Source organism: Camelus bactrianus, chromosome 14 (assembly GCF_048773025.1).
Source record: "Camelus bactrianus isolate YW-2024 breed Bactrian camel chromosome 14, ASM4877302v1, whole genome shotgun sequence".
Lineage (NCBI taxonomy): Eukaryota > Metazoa > Chordata > Mammalia > Artiodactyla > Camelidae > Camelus > Camelus bactrianus.
This window is the reverse complement of record NC_133552.1, coordinates 19,169,954-19,190,894: the sequence shown is the minus strand read 5'-3', so window position 1 is coordinate 19,190,894 and position 20,941 is coordinate 19,169,954. Positions and strand designations below refer to the sequence as shown.

General features: G+C 35.8%; 1 protein-coding gene across 15 annotated transcripts in view; it reads right to left on the bottom strand.

Annotated features, from left to right (window-relative positions):
• Positions 1-115: 115 nt before the first annotated feature.
• The window catches only part of CCDC122 (coiled-coil domain containing 122), a 101,463-nt gene continuing 80,637 nt past the window's right edge, over positions 116-20,941 (bottom strand). For all 15 annotated transcript variants that reach the window (XM_045514000.2, XM_045514006.2, XM_074378211.1 and 12 more), the window contains one exon: positions 116-20,765. In XM_045514000.2, the coding sequence (XP_045369956.2) occupies positions 20,616-20,765 (150 nt within the window). In that variant the 3' untranslated portion in view covers positions 116-20,615. The remainder of the gene's footprint in view (positions 20,766-20,941) is intronic.

The following is a 20,941-nucleotide window of genomic DNA, read 5'->3' as shown; positions in this document are numbered from 1 at the left end:
GAGTAATATGAACTATTGACTTTTAATTGTTATGAAATCATGTCATCCTTCCAAAACCATATGCTGTTCTGCGAGCTAAAAACAGCCATTTCTGTTTCTGTTCCACCTTCCTTGCTTTTTGTTTTTTGTTTTTTTTTTTTTTTTTTTTTTGAGAACTGTAACAGATTTCCTAGGTTTAGGTTTTGTTATCTTTCTCGGAATTCAGTGCTGTGTAATTAAAAAATCAAAAAGATTTGACAAGTCAGAAAACCAGAGTGAGAGGCAGAATACATAGACGTATGATTCTTGAGAGACCCCCAACCATGCTGCCTTCGTTTTTAACTGCAGACCCATTATGTAGGCTTATTTTCTTTGTTCTCTTTTTCTCACTAACTAGGCATGTCAGAGTTGACCCAGTAGCATCTAACAGCTCTTCAGCGGTGAAGTGGAATCCAGTGACACAGTAGCATCACATACTTTTAAGTATGAAATTTTGTCCTTTTAGAACGGTTGCTAATATTGGGTAAATGCTCAGGGAACAGACATTTTTGCTAACTCGCTTGGAAATTAACAGAGAAGATCAACAGAATAGCAAATTGTCAAAACATGCTGGTCCCCTGCTGCCACAACAAGGACAAGATAAAATCTAGAAAGTCGATGGTGAACGAAAGCTAACTTTGTGACAATTAGCAATTAGCAGTGACTTGTGGATTTTGAGTTGCTACTGATCAAGTGACAAAAGAAGAAAGAGGGAGGGCAAAGGGGAGGAGGGGAGGGGAAGCAATCTCTTTCTTCACATTGTTCTATTAAAGAAGATTGTTTTTGAGTCTTGAATGAGAAACCAGAAGGTACTCCTCATTGGATACCATGACTTACACTGTTACAAACTGATTAGAGAGGAAATTGCTCCTTCAGCCTCCTACAGGATAATGACAATTGACTTCTTCTCTTCAACCATACTAAGAAAGTCCATGGAAATTTATCGCAATGGGCAAAAACTTGGCTGACATTACTAGATGATCAGGGCCACGTGTTATACAACTCCAGGGGCAACATTCTAGAGGAGACTTACTGTTTGAGCAGGTTATGACTACTCTCAACCCACAAACATAACTGCAAAAAAAATCCATTTATGTTCTAAAACTCACCTTGATTTCTGACTCTGGACTTCCCATCACTCCTACCTGGAGGAAATCTTAACTTCTGCTTCTCTTGGAAATGTTCTCTGCCCCCAAAATGTGTCATTATTCTGGGATTTTGCACATCACAACAAGCGGGCACCAGAGGAGCCAGGTTTGAGCCCGCTCAGGAGGCTGCCATTGAAGTGAAAGGACCCTGGCAGAAGGAGACTGTGGGTGCACCGCTAAAGGGTGGGAGCTGCAGGGGATGGTGAGAGATCACTTGGAAGTTATCCTACTCAAGAATGGTACAGACTAGAGTTCCCTGACTAGGGGGATTTAAATCATCTGCAAATACAACTTAAGAGAGAGAGTCTACAACTGACAGGACACAAACAGCAAAGCTAAGGAAATAGGCCTTTCCCCTTTCCCCGCAGCCCTCCTCCTTCACCTTGGGGTAGGGAGAGAGGTCACTGCATTGGGAGTTGGAGTTTAGAAGAAGACAGTGGTAGAAGCAGCCTGCACTTCCTACTCCTGGTACCCAAACAAAAGTAGGAGGAGTCAGACCTCAGCTGAGATCTGCCTTACTGTAAGCAGGAAATTAAAGTTAGATGTGGGTCTACATAATGATGAGACTGTAGATATGGTTGAAAATGACCACAAATGCTATGGGATTTCTCTGAGATGCTGCCAAGTGGTAGAAAGGATACACTGATCAGGATATGGATGAAGGCAATGGATTCCTGATTCTGTCCCACTGAATTCACATCCATTGTCTCTTTCCACATTCTTCATCCCTCCAGTCTGGCCGCCCTCTGATGCTTCCATGTCCTCCTTTCTCTACAGTCACAGCCAATGTTTGAAGCCATTCTGCACTAGGTCCTTCTGCCTCCCTGGGTATTTCCTGAAAGCTGCATCTGACTCCTGCTCCAGGACCTCCCTCCCTGGGGAAAGCTCTTCTCCTCTTCCTACTTTTTTTAAACTCTGCTTGCTCCTGCAAACATTTTCTCCCTTATGCATCCTCTATAAGGAGTGTAAGTTCTTTGATGGGCTTATTTTTATTTTTAGGGGAAAAAAGCCAGAAAGGATAGGGTCTACTTTTACTTTCTACACTGGAGGTAGTAGAACATAGAGCTGGATTTTAGTTTGAATATGGAAAAGAATAAAGGGAAAATTAGGTGAGAGATAATACAAATTATATATCAAAATATTATCCAGCTCCACTTTGGTTTCTGATGGAATTTAGTAATCCTTGATCTGATTGAATTTGGCTATTAGATGCAGAAGACAAATGTACTTAAGCAACTCACAGTATCTTTTACACCTGGATGTGCTTGCTTCCTCCCTTATGTTTCATGTGGACAGTGTAAGAGAAGCAGCAGAGCATGGGGACTGAGACCACCTGGGTCCAAATCCTGGCTAAGCCATGATGTCACCATGTGACTGAGAACTCTCTGGGCCTCAGTTTCCCCATATGGGAAATGGGAATGATGATAATAGCATCCACCTCACAGGGAAGCTATGAGCATGTTTATAATATGCTTATAAGAGTGTATGATACATAGTAAGTGCAGAAGAAGTGCTTACTGATGATAATTTCCCTGTCTTCTTACATTCTACAATCTCTATGGGGCAATAAATTGGCTGCATGTGTAGCATCCCTTAGCTAGACAAAGTCTTTCTGGAGCTCTCCAGACGAGGTCATTCTCTCAGGAGTTTCCTGTGTTACTTCCTCAGAGCACTTACATTCCTGTAATTCAAGAACTAACCTTGTAATTATTTAACATCTGTCTTCCCTGCTCAGTTATGAGGTCTAGGACTTCAGGAACAAAGTCTCCTTTTACACTGGATCCTAGTAGCTTACACAGAGTGGCTGCTTCATAGGTGTTTTTGTTATAGAAATGAATGAATCTGTCGAAGTGTTGGGGATGGTGGGAGGTGTGGGACAGAAGGCATCGTGGCACAAGTCCGATTCCCCATCCAGCTGCCTGGGGCGAAGAGCTGGGGATTTGGGAGGGGTGAGTGGATCTAAATTAAGTTCACTCCTGGGATCCCTTACAATCTATGCAACTGTCCAGGGCTTTCCAATTCAGAGTAAGCCAGGTGTTACATCTCCTGCTGTAGGTTCGGGGGCTACAGGATATATTCTAGCAGGTTTTGCTCAAGTATTTATTGGCATAAAAGTTTACTTTCATTTCACTTTCCAGAGGTAGGATAAAATGGCATCAACCCATTAGCTGCTTTTGAGCTATAAACAGTAAAAACATCTGGACTTAGTTCTGGGCTTTAAGAGAGACATTTTAAAATGTAAATTGCTACTCTTCATATTTAGTATATTTTAAGACTTAAAAAAGAAAAAAAAAGTGTAGGTTGCTTAAAGGCCTTGTGGCTTGCTCCAAAATTGGTAGTTTCCAATTTAACTTGGACTAATCGGTTGCTTGGCTGAGGGTTGCTTGGGGGAGAAGGACTTAATGATTACAGAGAACACTGATATGTGCAGACTTCATGCTTTAAAAATCATTATTATAAATAGTAATATTCATAGAATAGTATATGAAGACGCATACCATTGTTATGACTTCATAGACAACCTCGAGGAGTTAGATCCAGCAGACAAACCAATGATGGAGAGCTCAGACATGTGGTTCGCTTCTCTCCCTCCAAGAAGCAGCCCTTCCGCCCCGACCCGGCCTCAATCCCCTTGTATCTGATTCAAACATTCTCTTTTACTCTTTCCCCATGGTCATTGGACTGGTGTGCTGAGGGTGGTCTGCCACACAATGGCTGTAGTTGGAAATATCCAATTTTTTCCTTTCCTTTTCATCCAAATCATATCCATCAGCCCACAGACAGTTCATGTTGTTCATTCCTCTGAAAACTTGTGAGACATGTTGGCCCTTCATGAAGTGCTTACCTTTCAGTGTTGCTGAGCTGATTATCTGCTTCTTGTCTTACTGGTGGCACAATTCGGTGTAAGATAAAGGAGAAAAGGGACAATTTATCGCACTTCATATTATGTTGCAGAGACATGCAGTTAGTAGATGTAAATTGTTGAATAAAAGATCCAGAACCTTGGAATACTTGATTAAATCAAGTTACATACTTGTGTGGTGCCCTAGCAAATGTCTAGCACTTCTTAAGTGTTCAATAAATATTAGCACTCCACTTGTAATCTGAGATACTGAATTTAGTTTTAAAATAAACCAACAAGCCACATGAACTACTTCCCAGGTATGTTCTGAGTTGAGCCTTCTTTTTCACAACTTCTATGCTTACCACCATACTACCACTTCAAGAGGACAGCTATTTTAAATGATGACCCTGTGGCAAGGAATCCACAATTATTAAGAAAGGAAAGTTCTTACTGTGTGTGACATACTGAACGTATTTAATCCAGTTTCCATCCCATCTTTGGCTGTGCCTCCTGAGCCTGGACAACAGAACAGTGCTGAATAAACACTGCAAAGCTTAACTGAATAGGTTCACCGTGGATTTACTCTGATCTGCATCACTTAGATCATTAAGGACAATCCCTTTTTTCATAGCTTTATGGCATTTCACATCATTTCATTTTCCTTAAATGTGCTAACACTACACTGTTACCCTCAGCTGTTTTCCTTACCCCCTATCTAATCAAGAGCTCCTTTGATTTCCCATTAAAAAAAATTGTTCTCTCCTTAAGTAGGTCTCTTTTATTTCCATTCTGACTCAGGGGTCCTCTTTCTTCTCAAGGCTACTCCTTTCCTCTCTGCCCTGGAGCCTGTCCCCTCCCGGTCTTCCAGGATGCACTCCATGAATTGGCTTCTAATCTCTTGTTTCTTCAGTGTTGCCCTTTTCAGGAACTCTGAAAGCATGACTGGGTTTTCCAGGCCTTAGGAAATCCCTCTCTTCACCCTACTAGCTAGCCTATAAATTATCTATGTTTCTAGCTTTTCATTTACTATCTCATTTCTCAAAAGTACAGTCAACATATGTTATCTCCATTTACTCACTTTTCTGGTTTGATGGATGACATCCCTCCAGCCTGGACACCTCAGGCCACAAATTCCAGTCCTAAGGCGTAATCTTGTGCTCAGATTCTAGGATAAAACTTGTCATGAGGAAGCCACCATCACCCCTAAGGTTCACAGTTTTGAATATCTGTGTCAAGTGTTCCAACCTGGAACTAGGTTCTGCCTGGATCTCTGCTACTAGAACTACTGAAGCTAACCAGTTATCAGCTTCACCTTCTGCCCACTGCTAATCTCCACTTCTCCTTCATATGTGGACAGACAGACATCAGAACGGTAACTTTATTATTAATAAAGCTGATTGGTAAATGTGTCTTTAGATGTTTGGCCGAATAGTTTTATTAAACTGAATTTTCTCCTATAACAGCAGTCCAGAATGCATCCTCTCTGCACTTGATTTGCAGTCTGGTTTACAAGAAAAAGAGTCAGGGGCTAAACCTTCTTCCAAATTAAAAAAAAAGGAAAGTCACTCATCTATTGGGACAAGAGGAAGATTGGGATTAGCTGAAAACATTCCTACCATAATTTTCCATTTCTGGAGAGTAGACTGGACATTCTCTTCCCTTTATGGAAATGAGTCATGAGGAATAAATGTTCCACGCTACCCATCCTCTGCCTCCTTGCTGGGGCTTCTCCTAACTCCAATTCGGCATCAGAAAACCTGTCTAATCTTAGCCACCACGCCAGCCCTGCTGCTGCTGGAATACACTCACTCTTTAACCCTACACACTGGTTTCTGGCTCAGAAATCAATCATAAGATCTTAATTACTCAATCCAGTGACATCTTCCCAGTCCTCATCTTCTCTCACTTCTCAGCCCTAAAATTCTGATTGCTTCTCATTTGACTGGAAAAAGAGGCAAAGATCATGGGGTCATACTCTGTGCTTTTGTACATTGTTTCTTGTATGATCACCATTGTTTCTAATCAGAAGAGAGTTCTCTTAACAACCAAGTCCCTTTACTTTAGGCCTTTGTAAAAATCAACATTCATGTTAAAATGACTTCCTATTGATGTACGAGAGGAATAGGAGCTTTGGAGCAAAATCAGATCAGAGGTTAGGTTTGAATCCAAATTCTGACACATACTAGGCATACAATTTTAACTTTCCACTGCTTCAGTAATTTCATTCATAAATTGGGAATTTCATGAAATAATCAATGCTAATTTTATTAACAGCATTTAATATGTATTGACTATTTAATTCTAACTACTTAAGACTTTATAGGTGTTATTTAACGCTACAACAACGTCACAAAGTAAATTGTATTATTATCCCCATTCTACAGATTTTTAAAGTGAGATAATGACTGTAAGAAACTTGCTCGAGTCACAGCACCAGGAAGTGGTAGTTTGGAATGAATCTAGTAAAACAAGTATTAGAATTTCAAGTTTATATAACTCTAAAGTTAAAGCTCTTAACAAGTGTGTTTTTCTTCTTTCCCTAAACTTATGGTATACAAAGACCTCCTACAGTGCCTTGTACAGAATATGAAGTCATTAGATAGTTAGCTGTCATCATCAACATCATCATCATCATAGTTGTCATCATTACTATTAAACAAAAGGTTACACTCTAACTTGGTCAGAGTCTTAGTGTAGACGTTTCTCAACTGAGTTTATTATGTATTTGCTAAAAGGAGTCAACCTCTCTTTCCCCTAAAAATCTTGCAGCGTTATTCATGTACTAGCATAAACATGGGCATGTTCCTTTATAAACTAGGTACAGGGAAAACTCTCCTGTGACACAAAATAGAGAAGCAACAAAGAAAAACATTGATAAATTTAACTACATACAAAATAAAACAACTTTTGCCTGGCAAAAAGTAGTATAAACAAAGTCAAAAGACAAATGACAAACTGGAATAAATATTTGCGACTTGTATCAAAAACAAAAGATTATTCTAGCCTCAAGATGAATGTATTGACCAGTGAACTAAAATACAGAGCTCAGAAATAAACTGTCCCATATATGTTCAAATGATTTTTTTGACAAGAATGCCAAGACTATTCAATGGGGAGAGGACAGTCTTTTCAACAAACAGTAGTGGAAAACTGGATATCCACATGCAAAAGAATGAAGTTAGACCCTTACCTTATATCATATACAAAATTAATTCAAAATGGATCAAAGACCTAAATGTAAGAGCCAAAACAATGAAACTCTTAGAAGAAAACGTAGAGGAAAAGCTTTGTGATATTGGATTTGGCAAAAGATTTTTGGATATGACACCCAAAGCACAGGCCCAAAGATAAACATAAATAAATTGGATTTCATCAAATTAGAACTTTCTGCACGTCAAAAGACACCATCAACAGAGTGAAAAAGGAAACCCACGGAGTGGAAAACATATTTGTAAATAACATATCTGATAACGGGATTGATAGCTAGGATATATAAAGAACTTCCATAACTCATCAACTATGACAACAATAATAAAGACATTTCAATTAAAAAAGTGGGCAAAGGACTTGAGTAGACATTTCTCCAAAGAAGATCTACAAATAGCCAATAAGCTCATGAAATGATGCTCTACATCACTAATTACTAGGGAAACGCAGCTCAGACCAAAGTTTTGAGCCACTTTACATACCTAAGGATGTTTAATATAATAATAAAATAAATGTTGGAGAAGATGTTGAGAAATTGAAACGCCTGTGCAATGCTGGTATGTCAAGATAATCTCTCAGGTTAGAGGAGTGAGTTCAAGATGAGTGATCAACATGATATGACTACCATAAAAGCCTTTGTAAACTTAGGCTGCATTAATAGAAAAGTGAGTACTAGGATGGGATGAAATAGGCCTCTTCTACAAGTGGCTGATCAGACTATACTTTAAGTGTCATTTTCTGTTCTGCATCTTTCATAGGACAATATTAAGGCAGAGTACATCCAGAGGGATGTGGCTGGGATGGCGGAGGGCTATGGACTTTTGTCACATGAGCTGTTATAGAAGAACTGGGAATATTTGGCTCAGAGAAGATAATTCTTGAGCTGGACACAGGCTATATTATCACCAGCTCTTTGAAACAGAGTTCATAGTAACTTTTTAAACAACATAATTACAATACATTGTTCATAATGTTTTGTAATATACTTTGTCTAAACTCATTCAATGAATTTATACACTTGGTAAAATGCTATTTTTATGGTATTAATTACTATTTTTTCCTCATTATTTAATAGGGTATATTTGGCCTCTAATTTTTGTATTCACTCCAGTGTCCACCATATTAGCACTGCTATATTTGATTCTGGTTTAAAGAATGCTTGCAATTTTAAGGACTTTGGTATTCTTTGAACTTATTTGTCTAAATTGTGATGTATTAGCAGTTATAATAGTTAATATCACAGAATATACATTTTCCCTTTGGTATATGGGATAGTAAACCATGTTACCATGGTTGTTTGTTTATCATCTACTTAGTGTTTTTCCATATTTCTCAAACAACCATGGTTAAAGCAGCCATAATTATACTAAAGTATATTGAAACTAAAGCATCTGGGAAACATCCTAATGAAAGTTCAAGACTTTGTACAAGAAAATTAGCATTCTTGAAGGCCTAAAAAGCATGGTTAAGGATACTTCTGATGCCAAAACTCTGAGAAGTACTCAAAACCCCTGTGCCATCAGCTAATGGAATACTGTAATTCTAAGGGGAAAAAGAAAAGAATATTTGAAAATGATTAAAAGAGAGGTTACTTTCAGTGGTGTAGAGAATAACAGACATAGAAAGCTGGTTTCCTGAAAATGATTTTGCTATAGATGTAATTAGGAAAGATATAAAGTGTGTCATTGGGAGAATTATATTAGAATTATAGTTTAACTCCATAATTATGCATAACCCATATAGAGACAATAAAAACAAAGTGAAATTGCCCCAAATTATCCTGAAGAGGCATTGAATTTATGATTAATGTACAATATTCTATTCAGAGAAATGTTATGGTTTCCATTTTCAATAAAGATTTTCTTTCTATTTCCGTACAGTCCCCTTGTTTAGTTGTGTTTTCATGAAGCTTATTACAGCTTTCTTTTTCAAAAGATGGAACATTTTACATAATTTTTCAATATATAAAACTCTTTAAAAGCATAGTTCAAACTATAATCGAAGAACACAAAAGCATATTCTTTGGCTTGTTAATAAGCATGTTTACTTTCATTAGAATTACCTAAAAGTTTCATTTCATTTTCTGGAAAAGCCTTTTTTTTTTTGAAGTCTTGGTCTTTATAAATATTCACACATTTTGGTTTAAAATCATAAAAGTAAATTTTGCAAGTAGTTTTCATGTTCTTTTACAAATAATAAATGAATTATCTGTTATTTAGTATCTTCCTATGTCAATCAAATAATCTCATGCCAGACTAGCCATAGTAAGCCCAGTATTTAAAAACTTACAGTTATTTTAACCTATTTCAAACAAGGAACTCTACCTAAGTTCTCTAAGTTGTAAGCTAACATTTATTTTGATTCAGAGGTAGATTTCTTAGTACTTACTAAGCTATGGCATCTGAAGGTTGAGTAAGAGTTGACTCCTGAATGTAGGAGAGAGAACTTTCAGGAAGAGGGAGTAACATGTGAAAATATACACCTACAAAAGAATTAGAGTTTTGTTTTGGCTGGAGTACAGGGTTTACTGTAAAATAGAACAGGACAAAAATGGGCAAGTGGGTGGACAAGCAGGTTGGGACAAATTTTTTAAGTGTTTACTGGTTAGTCCTGAAATTGATTTTGTGTCTCTGGAAAGTTTTTCTTTTTTGTTTTAGAAGAGGAATTACATGCTCAGTTTTTACTCAAAGAAGGTTATTCAAGCAAAAATATTAACAATAAGATTAGAACTAAGAGAAACTGAAGATATGGTTGATTGTCTTATTCACTAATTCATTCCACATACACCAGAGCACCTATGATGCATGCCAGGCATCTGCCAGCTGGGGGAACTACAAAGGGAATAAAACAGAAACTTTCAGGGTCTGATGAGTGGAAACCACCATAAGAACTTACTAACTGCTTCGCAGCTCACCTCAAATGTCACTGCTTCTTTAAAACTCTCCTGCCCTCATTTGGAATTAATTGCATCTTATTTTGTGTTTCCACAGGGCTTGGTTTATGTTTCTATTACAGGATGTTTTACGTTGTATTTGAACCTATTATATACATGTTTCCCTTGCCAACTACATTGATCTTCTGGATGAAAAGAATCATGTCATATTTCTTTTTGCAGTTACCTAACCCAGAGAAGGAAGAACATAAAATTTGTTTCTTTGCCATCAGCTCACTGTTTTGGGCTCTAACGCATACACCAGTCTGCTTCTTTCTTAGGTTATGTCACAAAATGAAAACTGATATTCAAAATTTGCTCCCATTGCCAGGCCCTACTTCCATATGTGTATAACATTTTGGAGCATTTTAAATTATTCATACATCAGCTTGAAGGTTTGAGGACTAGCAACATTAATGTTTACAAGTGTTTTGAGGCTGAGAGCAACAAGTCATATTTACTTTAGCCTAGGTTAAAACCATTTCACAACACCAATAAAAGTTTTTTATAATTGTTATTAATTTTATATTTTTTGATGTTTCTGAAGTGAAAAATCACAAAGATGCTATAAAATACTCTTAGCAATAAATACTTTTAAAGTGACTGTAAATTTTCTGAAACCATGATGCATGGTGACAAGTGCTATGACTGACATTTTATAATGTTCTATCTTCTGTATCTACGTTTCTTTGTAATAATCTGAGTTAATTACCCTTGATCTGCAACAGACTGTTATTCTAGTGTTCTTGAGCTGTAGGTGGGAGAATGAACAATTAGAAAAGAGAATTGCTGATTTTAAAAAATGGGAAAGATGGGAAAGGATGGTTTGAAAGAACCAGGATGATTATACAAGGCTACAGGATCTGAGGATGTGCACACATGATTTATTTCTGTCCCTGTATTTGTCATGTAGTTGGAATGAGAGCAATCAAAAGATTTTCCCTAAATATCAACCTTTCTGTCTGGCTGAATGAGTCTTTTGATAAACCTGTCTAAAATCACATAACCTTGATGCAGTTGAAAAATTTTAACAAAAATTTGTTAAACTCACAATCAAGATGTATTTAATAAATTTACTGTATGTAGCAACATGGCAGCTCCTAAGAACACTAATATCAAAAAAGATTAATACAAAATAGTGATTGATTTGTTATACTTGAAGGCTAATAGTGTACTTTTATCATTATACTAAATACATGGAATAAAGTTCGTGCCTTTTGGCTTGCTTTTTAAACTCAAAGCAAATAAATAATATCAAAATTACACTAAATGGGGCAGTGATTAGATTTCAAAGGTGCTACGTTTCTTCTTCTTCTTTTTTTTTTTTTTTCTTTCTTTTTTTCTGTTGCTGCTGCTGCTGGAAGTAGAATTGACCTGCAATGAGGAACAGGAGGAGAGTAACAGTCATCTCTTAAAAATAAGATGACTTAGTTTGGGATTCCCAGAAGCAGACTCTGAGCTAGTGATGTATTAGTGAAGTCCTCCCAGGAGAAATCAGTAAGGAAACAAGATTGGTAAGAAGAAAGAAGCCAAGTAAGGCTGTAATATCAAGCAAAGTCCTTTTGAGGGTAGCAAATTTCCCACTAAAATCTTAGGTGAGAGTGAGTGAAAGTAAAAGCACACTTCACTTGGGAGAGGGGTGCTCAAAAAGGATAAAAAAAGATCTGAGAGGATCTGGGCAAGCACTGACCTTGTCTACTACACAGTGTTTCTGAGAAAGTTTATCTCTGTGATGCATTTCAAAGTAAAGATGGAGCCTCTTGCATAAGACAGTTATAAATGAAGAGATTGTTTTCAATGTTCAGGATCTAAATTTAGGCCAGTGAATTAAACTTTGGAGTCACAACAAAAATGAGAATTGGAGCCTGAAAATGACACAACTGTGGCTACGCAGGGACCGAGAAAAGAAAAGCTCTGAATGATGAAGTGGTATTTCTGATGGAAAGAAATGAAAGAAAAATGAGAAAATTACACTAATTACTAGGAAACGGTGCCTGTGTAAATTACACTGACAGATTAATAGAGATTGAAAGGCTTAGAAGATGAATAATCTAAATTAGTCAAATATTAGAAGAACAATGGGCTTTTCTGAAAATGGAGTGCCTTATACAAATTTGTGCATGAATCACAAATTAAAATAATATCAACATTATCTAACTTCCCAGCAAAATCAGTATTATATCCAAGGGATGGAGGTGTCCTCAAAGCAGTCTCACTCTACGGAATGACATGGTCTCTGTGGAAATGGTGGATTAAGAGAAAACTGTGTGGTATTTTCAGCCAGTAGATGTGCTGACATCCAGCTGGATAACTGGGCATGAATTAGTTAACACTAGGCATCGAAGACAAACAACTCATGCAAATCGCAGGATTGCTATTTTTCTCCCCACATCACACACACAAAGAAGCACTGTGGAATCAAAGAGAAACCGTCTTAAAAGCACCTTGAAGAAGCTTCTCCAGTACAAGCTTGGGGATTACAAATTTCTATTCTATGTTCAGTATATTATGGGCAGTAATAAGTGATAGATGAAGTGGATGATACGTCTTGACTTAAACATTCTGGACAAAAAAAATATTTGAAAATGTGTCTTAGGCTGGCATTGTATTACCACTGCCTCTAAATTACCTTGTGACCGAGCAAGACTGGCAAATATCTGTAATTTGTTTTATTCCAATTCTGCCATGATTGTTATGTCAGAGAGCTTTTTGGTAAGAAGCCTTCTAAAACTACTTGTCACGTGAACTCTGGTTGGGGTACATCATCCCATTAATTATGAGATTGAAGTTTTTCATTCTTTCACGTCCATGTTTACTGGGTTATAAAAACAGCAGCTCTGTCATTACTAAATCATACACTATTTTTATTTTTCTAAAGATCTAGATCTCACAGCCATCATTTAAATAGAACATTACGGAAGAGAAAAAGCAGTTTGGAGCATCCCATTCCTAGCTATGTATTGAATAAATCTATTTTGCTATTAGTATCCGTTTCAATTTATTTTCCCTGGTTTTGGTCATAGTTCAGTAACATCCAGGAGAAAGTGCTATGTGATAGCTAACTGTTAGCTGATAGCTATGATAGAAGAGCCATTACTTACACTGCAAATTTATCAGAAAAGTAAAACAAAAACAAAACGCTTCCCTTAGAAATACATTATAAATTCAAGTAAACAAACATAGCATAGGTTATTTAAAAAAACTTTTAGCATAGGTTAATTTTGACAGGCACATAACTTTTAGTTTCTGAGCATTAACTTTACTACTCATTAGCTTAGCTAATGGAAAATAAAATATTTATAATATTGAAAATATGAACAATTGATAAATCAAGTAGTTTTTAGTTGAAAAACCACAAGTTCTTTTGAATCTCCTGCCTCCTCTCACCAAAAAATAGTCCTAAATCTTCACAGTATTGATGTAGGTCTTAATGATTTTTATGGATGAACAATGGATTCCATGTTCAATGTACAGTGATATAGGAACTTGGAGTATTAACTGCAATCACTTATGTGAACTTTACAAGGTCCCAAAGCAACTTTTATAAGCAGAATTTCATGTTCCTTAGCCAAAATGTTTTACTAACACTGACCTTTGTGTACTGTTATCTATGCATCTGAGTGATTTTTTTTAAGACTGAATTTTTTTAAAGCAGTTATAGGTTTTACAACAAAACTGAAAGTTACAGAGTTTTCCCATACACCTCCTGTCCTCACACATGCATAGTGAGGTATAGCATCACTCACCAGATTCACATCACTCACCAGAATGCCCTATCTTTTTTAAACCAAGTGTGAACCTATATTGACACATCATAATCACCCAAAGTGCATAGTTTACCTTTGGATTCACCCTTGGTGTTGTACATTTTATGCATTTGGACAAATGCATAATGACATAAACCCATCATTATGGTTTCATACAAAATATTTTCACTGCCCTAAAAATCTCCTCTGTGCTCTGCCTATTCATCTCTCCTCCAACACCCCACCCTCCACAGCACCCCTGGCAACCACTGATCTTTTTACTGTCTTCATAGTTTTTCCTCTTTCAGAATGTCAGACAGTTGGAATCATACAACATGTAGCCTTTTCAGATTGGCTTATTTCATTTAGTAATATACAATGAAGTTTCCCCATATCTTTTCATGGCCTGATAACTCATCTCATTTTTAGGACTAAATAATATGTACCACATGGATGTACCACAGTTTATTTATCCATTCACCTACTGAAGGACATCTTGGTTGCTTCCACGTTTTGGCATTTATGAATAAAGCTCTGTAAACAACTGCATTTTTGTGTGGACATCAGTTTTCAATTCATTTGGGTAAGTACCAAGAAGCGAGACTGCAGACTATACATTAAGAGTACATTTAGTTTTGTAAGAAACTACCAAACTGGCTTCTAAAATGGCTGTACCATTTTACATTCCCACCAGCAGTGAATGAGAGGGTTTCTGTGGCTCCACATCCTCACCAGCATTGGTGTTGTCATTGGTCCAGATTTTGGCCATTCTAATAGGTGTGTAGTGGTATCTCACTGTTTTAATTCTCATTTCCCTGATGACATATTATGTGAAACATCTTTTCAAATGTTTATTTGCCATCTGTATATCTTCTTTGGCAAAGTGTCCATTAAGATCTTTGGCCCATTTTTTAACCCAGTTATTTGTTTTCTTATTGTTGAATTTTAAGTGTTTTATTGTATATTTTGAATAACAGTTCTTTATCAGATGTGTCTTTTGCCAACATTATCTCCCAGTTTATGATTTATATTATCATTCTCGTGACATTGTCTTTTGCAGAACAGAAGTTTTTAATTTTAATGAGGTCCAGCTTATCAATTATTTCTTTCATGGATTATGCCTTTGATGTTACATCTAAAAAGGTATCACCATATCCATGGTCATCTAGGCATTCTCCTATGTTATCTTCTAAAAGTTTTATAGTTTTTCATTTTGTATTTAGGTCTATGATCCACTAACTCCAACTCTAACTCTAACCCTTAAAAAAGCCACTAGTCATGTACAAGGGAACCCCTATAAGACTATCAGCTTATTTTTCAGCAGAAATGTTGCAGGCCAGAAGGGACTGGCATGATATATTCAAAGTGCTAAAAGGAAAAAACTTACAACCAAAAATACTCAATATTATTATTCATAATTGAAGGAGAGAGAAAGAATTTCTCAGACAAGCAAAAGCTAAAGGAGTTTACTCCTACTAAACTGGCCTTACAAGAAATGTTAAAGGGACTTCTTAAAATGGAAAAGAAAAGCCACAACTAGAAAGAAGAAAATTATGAAAGAAAAATCTCACTGGCAAAAGCAAACATAGAGTAAATGTAGTGAATCAACCACTAAGAAAACTAGTACAAAGAATAAAAGACAAAAGTAGTAATCATCTATATCTAAAATAATGAGTTAAGCAATACACAAAATAAAAATATGTAAAATATAATGTCAAAAAATAAAATGTGTGTATGTATGCCTTTAGAATGCTCTGGAACTTAGGCAACCATCAACATAAAATACACTGCTATATATATAGGTTTTATATGAACTATATGAATCTACAAAACAGATGAACAAACCAAACAAAACAGAAACAGACTCATAGACACACAGAACATCCTTGATCACCAGAAAAGGGAGCAGTGAAGGAGATGGTGAGGTACAAACTTCCAGTTATAAATAAGTCACAAAAATGTAATGTACAAGGAGTGCAGTAATAATATGGTAAATAACTTTGTATGGTGATAGATGATTACTGGACTTACAATGGTGTTCAGTTCATAATGTATATAAATGTTGACTCACTGTGTAGTATCCCTGAAACTAATATAATATTGTCTGTCCAATAAAAAAAAAGAGAACTGTATGCTTTCTTGGGGAAATGATCCCTTTATCACTACATAATGTCTGCTTACCTCTGCTAACTTTCCTTACTTTGAATTCTACTCTACAAATTAATAAAGCAATTCTGCTTTCTTTTGATTAGTGTTAGCACGGTATTATTTTTCTGTTTACTTTTAATCTATATGTGTCTTTATATTTAATGTGATTTTCTTAGAGACAACATACAGTTGAGTCCTGTTTTTTATCCACTCTGATAATCTCTGTCTTGTGATAAGTGTTTTCAGATTACTGACATTCAAAGTAATTATTGATATAAATGGAGTAATATCTACCATATTTGTCACTATTTTTAATTTGTTGCCACTATTCTTTGTTCCTATTTTTGTCTTCCACTCTTTTTCCACCTTTTGTAGTTTTAATCAAGCGTTTTATTTAATTCCATTTTCTTTCCTTGGAGAATATCAGTTATACTTCTTTTTAAATTTTTAAGTGGTTGCCATAGAGTTTGTAATATACATTTACAACAAATCCAAGTCCACTTTCAAAGAACACTACATCACTTTATAAGCAGTGTTGAGTACCTTATAATAATAAAGCAGTCCTAATTTCTTTCTTCCCTTATATCATTGCTGTCATTTACTTCACTTATACGTAAGCACCCATAAACATACACGTATATACACAAGATATATACATAAGGATTAATAATTGAATATATTCAATTGCTATTATTATTGTTTTGAACATACTGTTATCTGTTAGATCAATTAAGAATAAAACAAATAAAAGGTTTTATTTTACATTCACTTATTCCTTCTTCTATTCTCTTTCTTATTTTATATACACCCAAGTTTCTGACCTATATTATGTTCTTTCTCTCGAAAGAACTTCTTTTAATATTTCTTGCAGAGCAGCAAGAAATACTGGTAACAAATTTGTCTGAGGTAGTATTTCTTCTTCACTTTTGAAGGATAATTCCATAGGGTATGGAATTCTAGGTTGATGGGTTTTTTTCTCTCGATACTTTTAAGTTTTTCACACCACTCTTTTCTTGCTTGCATAGTTTCTGAGGAAAGGTCAGATGTAATGCTTATCTGAAGAAAAATCTCACAATATCTGGGTTCCCCTGGAGTTTTTAACTCTCAGAGTTGTCCACAATGAGCCTCCAGAAATTCATCAGTTACACTCCAGGTTTTCCTATCCTGGCACTGGTTCCCAAGGGGGTTTCTACTTGTGGGCCTGCTCTGGCCAGTGGTGAATTCCTGTATTCACCTGTCTGTCTCTCCAATCTTGCGGCCACAATTTGCCCTTTGCCTCCACCTCTCTTAGGGACCCAAGAAGAGTTGTTGATTTTTCAGCCTATTCAGTGTTGTTAGGACTTTCAAGCTCTTTACATGTGAAACCCCTGGTTTTGTTTAAACCATAACATTTATCTTTTTGGTTAAGTTCATTTTATGCCTTGAAATCTATTAAAATAATGGATTAAATATAGAAATAAAAGATTACTTATTGATGGTAAAATTGAGGCTTTCTGCTGGAATCATTTCTTGCAGTGCCACAAAGTTAAAAAAACAGGGCTTTGAATTTCAGTTCTGCCCCTGACAAGCTGTGTGATGAGATTCCAGGAAAGTTATGTAAACTGTCTAATCTTCAGTTTCCCCATCTGTAAATTAGGGATAATAATATATACCTTAAACCATTATTCTGAGAATTAAATAAAAGAATATATACAAATTGCCAAATAGGACACAGCATAGTTTCTCAGTGTATTACTGTCATTAGTGTTGTTAGTTCCTAGCTGTAGTGTTCTAGAGAACAGCATGATTAGTCAACTGACCGAAAAAACACAGACTAATAGATAACAGATAGATGGTTTACGCTGGCCATGACTGTCCAAGGTGGCTGACTTAATTGGCTTTAATGCATTACTATCTGGTCTTTTCCATGGTGAATATATGCTTAAAAGAGGATATAAATTTCTTTACATTAGTCAACTATAATTTGCCCATAGATTGCACATGTAGTAATATTTTGATATATTAACCGTGGGTTTTTTCCTCCCTCTGCTTCCGTGCACTAGTTACATTCTTATGGTCATTTAAGTAATAGAACCTAGCAAACTACAGTCAGACAGATACTGCTGAGATGTAAGAAGTCATTCATCAGCTTTGAGCTTCGTATTAGGCTTTTTAAAAACCCCACAGTAGAACAATATTCATGAAATCATAGCTTTCCTTTACAGAAGACTGGGCATTTGGAGAGAGAAAACATTTGCTGAACCTCAAAGCACTGGGAGCCTTGAAAGACTCATTTTATATTGGAAATCAAAGAGTGAGGAAGAATGAATGGATCCGATAACGGGCCACAAAGAGGTAAAATTTGACCCACATACAGAAAGAGAGAATTACACAGAAACAGAAGAGGCCTTGTAGTTGGACAGGGAAGCTGACTGCATTGACTGGAGATACAGCATGGACAAAAGACAATGATCAAGACAAAGAAGAATGAATTACACCTCTGCAGAGGCCAGTAAGGTCAGAGAATGGCACTTGGACCAGGACCTTCCCCTGATGACAAAACAATATAAGTTCCCCAGGAACTTAGACCACTTTGAAGCAGAAAATGAGAAGGAGGAGAATTCTGCACTGAGTTGTTACCCAAAAGAGACTGAGTTTTAAGGCAAAAGTGTTATGTGACAAAAGCCATTAAGTAAAAGGGCTCATGTTCTAAGCTAGGTTCAGTTACAGACAAATTTTTAAAGTCAATTTTCTTTTTTCTTTTCCAGGGTGGGGGGAAGTAATTAGATTTTTTTTAATGGCGGTACAGGGGATTGAACCCAGGACCTCATGCATGCTAAGCAAGCACTCTACCACTGAGCTATACCCTCCCCCACCTAAAGTTAACTTTATAACCTTAGAGTTTGTGACCATATTAAAACATCATATCCACTAACTACACCATCAGGCTTGAGGATACCTCACTTTAATTCTCTTAGTTAATCTAAAAGCTTCCATCATCTGAAATGATTCTTAAGATTAGAGCAAAGAAGAGAAAAAATTTTCTCTTTCAAATAATTCTTTCAACTCTCACAACATTTTATATGGGTACATGTATTATTATCATGGGTATTTTAGAAAAGTATATTGAAAATTTCTCAAATAGGGCATATTATCATAAGCAGATTAAACCTATTTTCTTTATCTTAATTTAAAAACAAACTTTGAAAAATATAACTCTGGGTTTTAGTTATTGTGTACAAATATTTTGAAACCTATTATAAACTTAAAAAGAGTTTAGAAAACTAGAATTTTTCTTTTATAAGTTGTAAATGAAAGTATGAGGTATAACTATTAGAAGGGCCTTTTAAATATGCAAAATACATTTAAATATTTTCATATAATCCCCATTTGGTTCAGCCTTGTCTTCAGCTGAGCATAGTGAGTGTTCGCTACAATCTTCAGGTTTAGCTGTTTTTATTCGTAACTACATTTCTGAATCAGGGACCAAAGCTGATGTGTTACAGTATTAAACCATTTGAAGTGTTAGCCATCATAAGCTATGCAAATTCACAACAGGACTGATAGTGCGGGGCATAACAAGATTATTAGTATCAGGTTTTAATATCGGCTATGCTCTACTGAATCTTGTGCACGTAGAAAAGTGAGGAGAAAATGGACTTGAGATACCTTTTTGACGTTGTTGCTTTGAACTCATTAAGTCCTAAAAATAAATATTTAAAAACCATATCTTCAACAATTAATATTTTGTTTCTGCTTCTTAAAATCTGACTCAATGGAGCCACAAGAAGGACCACTTTTATTCTAAAAGAGACAAGTTAAGTTTTGATTTGCTGCTGTGGACACAGTATACGACTTTCAATGAGAAAAAATACATGGTAGTCTATACTGGTTAACATTCTTCTTTTAAGAGCTGATAAGTTTGCCTTATATGATGCTATAACTTCAATTTACTTACAGAATAGTAACAAAGAACTTACAGACAGAAAAGTGAACAAAAATTGTATACACTGCAACATTCTAAAATATGCTAACAAGAAAGTAGAAATGATGGCTACTTTCTGGATAAAGAGAAAACTGAGTAAAATATGTGAAGTCTTGAACATATAACATTATTATAAATGTCAATATTCATGGCCTGTTTCGAAGCCAGTGGTTTCAAAAAGTCAGTTCTCACAAAAAGTTTGAAACAGACAACCATTTAAAATATCTTAAGAATGTAAATCATTGTAAATTTCAGCATTTCTTTCCTTCTAAATTGTTGCTTCATATGATAGTGAAGGCAACAGGTTTATCAACAGGCATTCATGAGTACAGTATATCTTATCCATTCAAAGTATTCATACAGAGTCTTCCACTATCCTTTTATGAGCATTCCTACCGTCTACCCACAGCTATCAATTATAGGGTTGGAAGGCACTTTAACAAACAGATAACTGATTCAAAAAAAAAAGAGAGAGAGAAAATGTATCTGTCAGTAAGACAGATTTCTGATAGTGGATGCTGGTTGTTAAGAATTATAGGATTTTCTCACCTTTCTGTCCCACAATTTTTGTAACACAGTCTGTGCTTTTCATCGCCCTATGGACATATTAATCTTTCATTCCAATGCATTTTCTCAGTTCGGCTGCAGTTTTTTCCAGTTGTTGAATGTTCCATTGCCATTGTCTTCTATTTGACTGAAGCTTGTTTACTTGACAGTGCAAACGCTTAAGAATTGCACCGTATCTCTTATGTTGTACCTATTAAAAGAAGAGTACAGGTCAACAGGGCTTGAGAAGGAAAAATAGTAAACAGCCATAAAGGATATTTTGACTACTCTAAAGAGGAAAACACTTGATTAAAAATTACTCACTGTAAATAATAATGATAATAAAAATAAACAATAATTATAACTATTTATTCAACACTTATTACA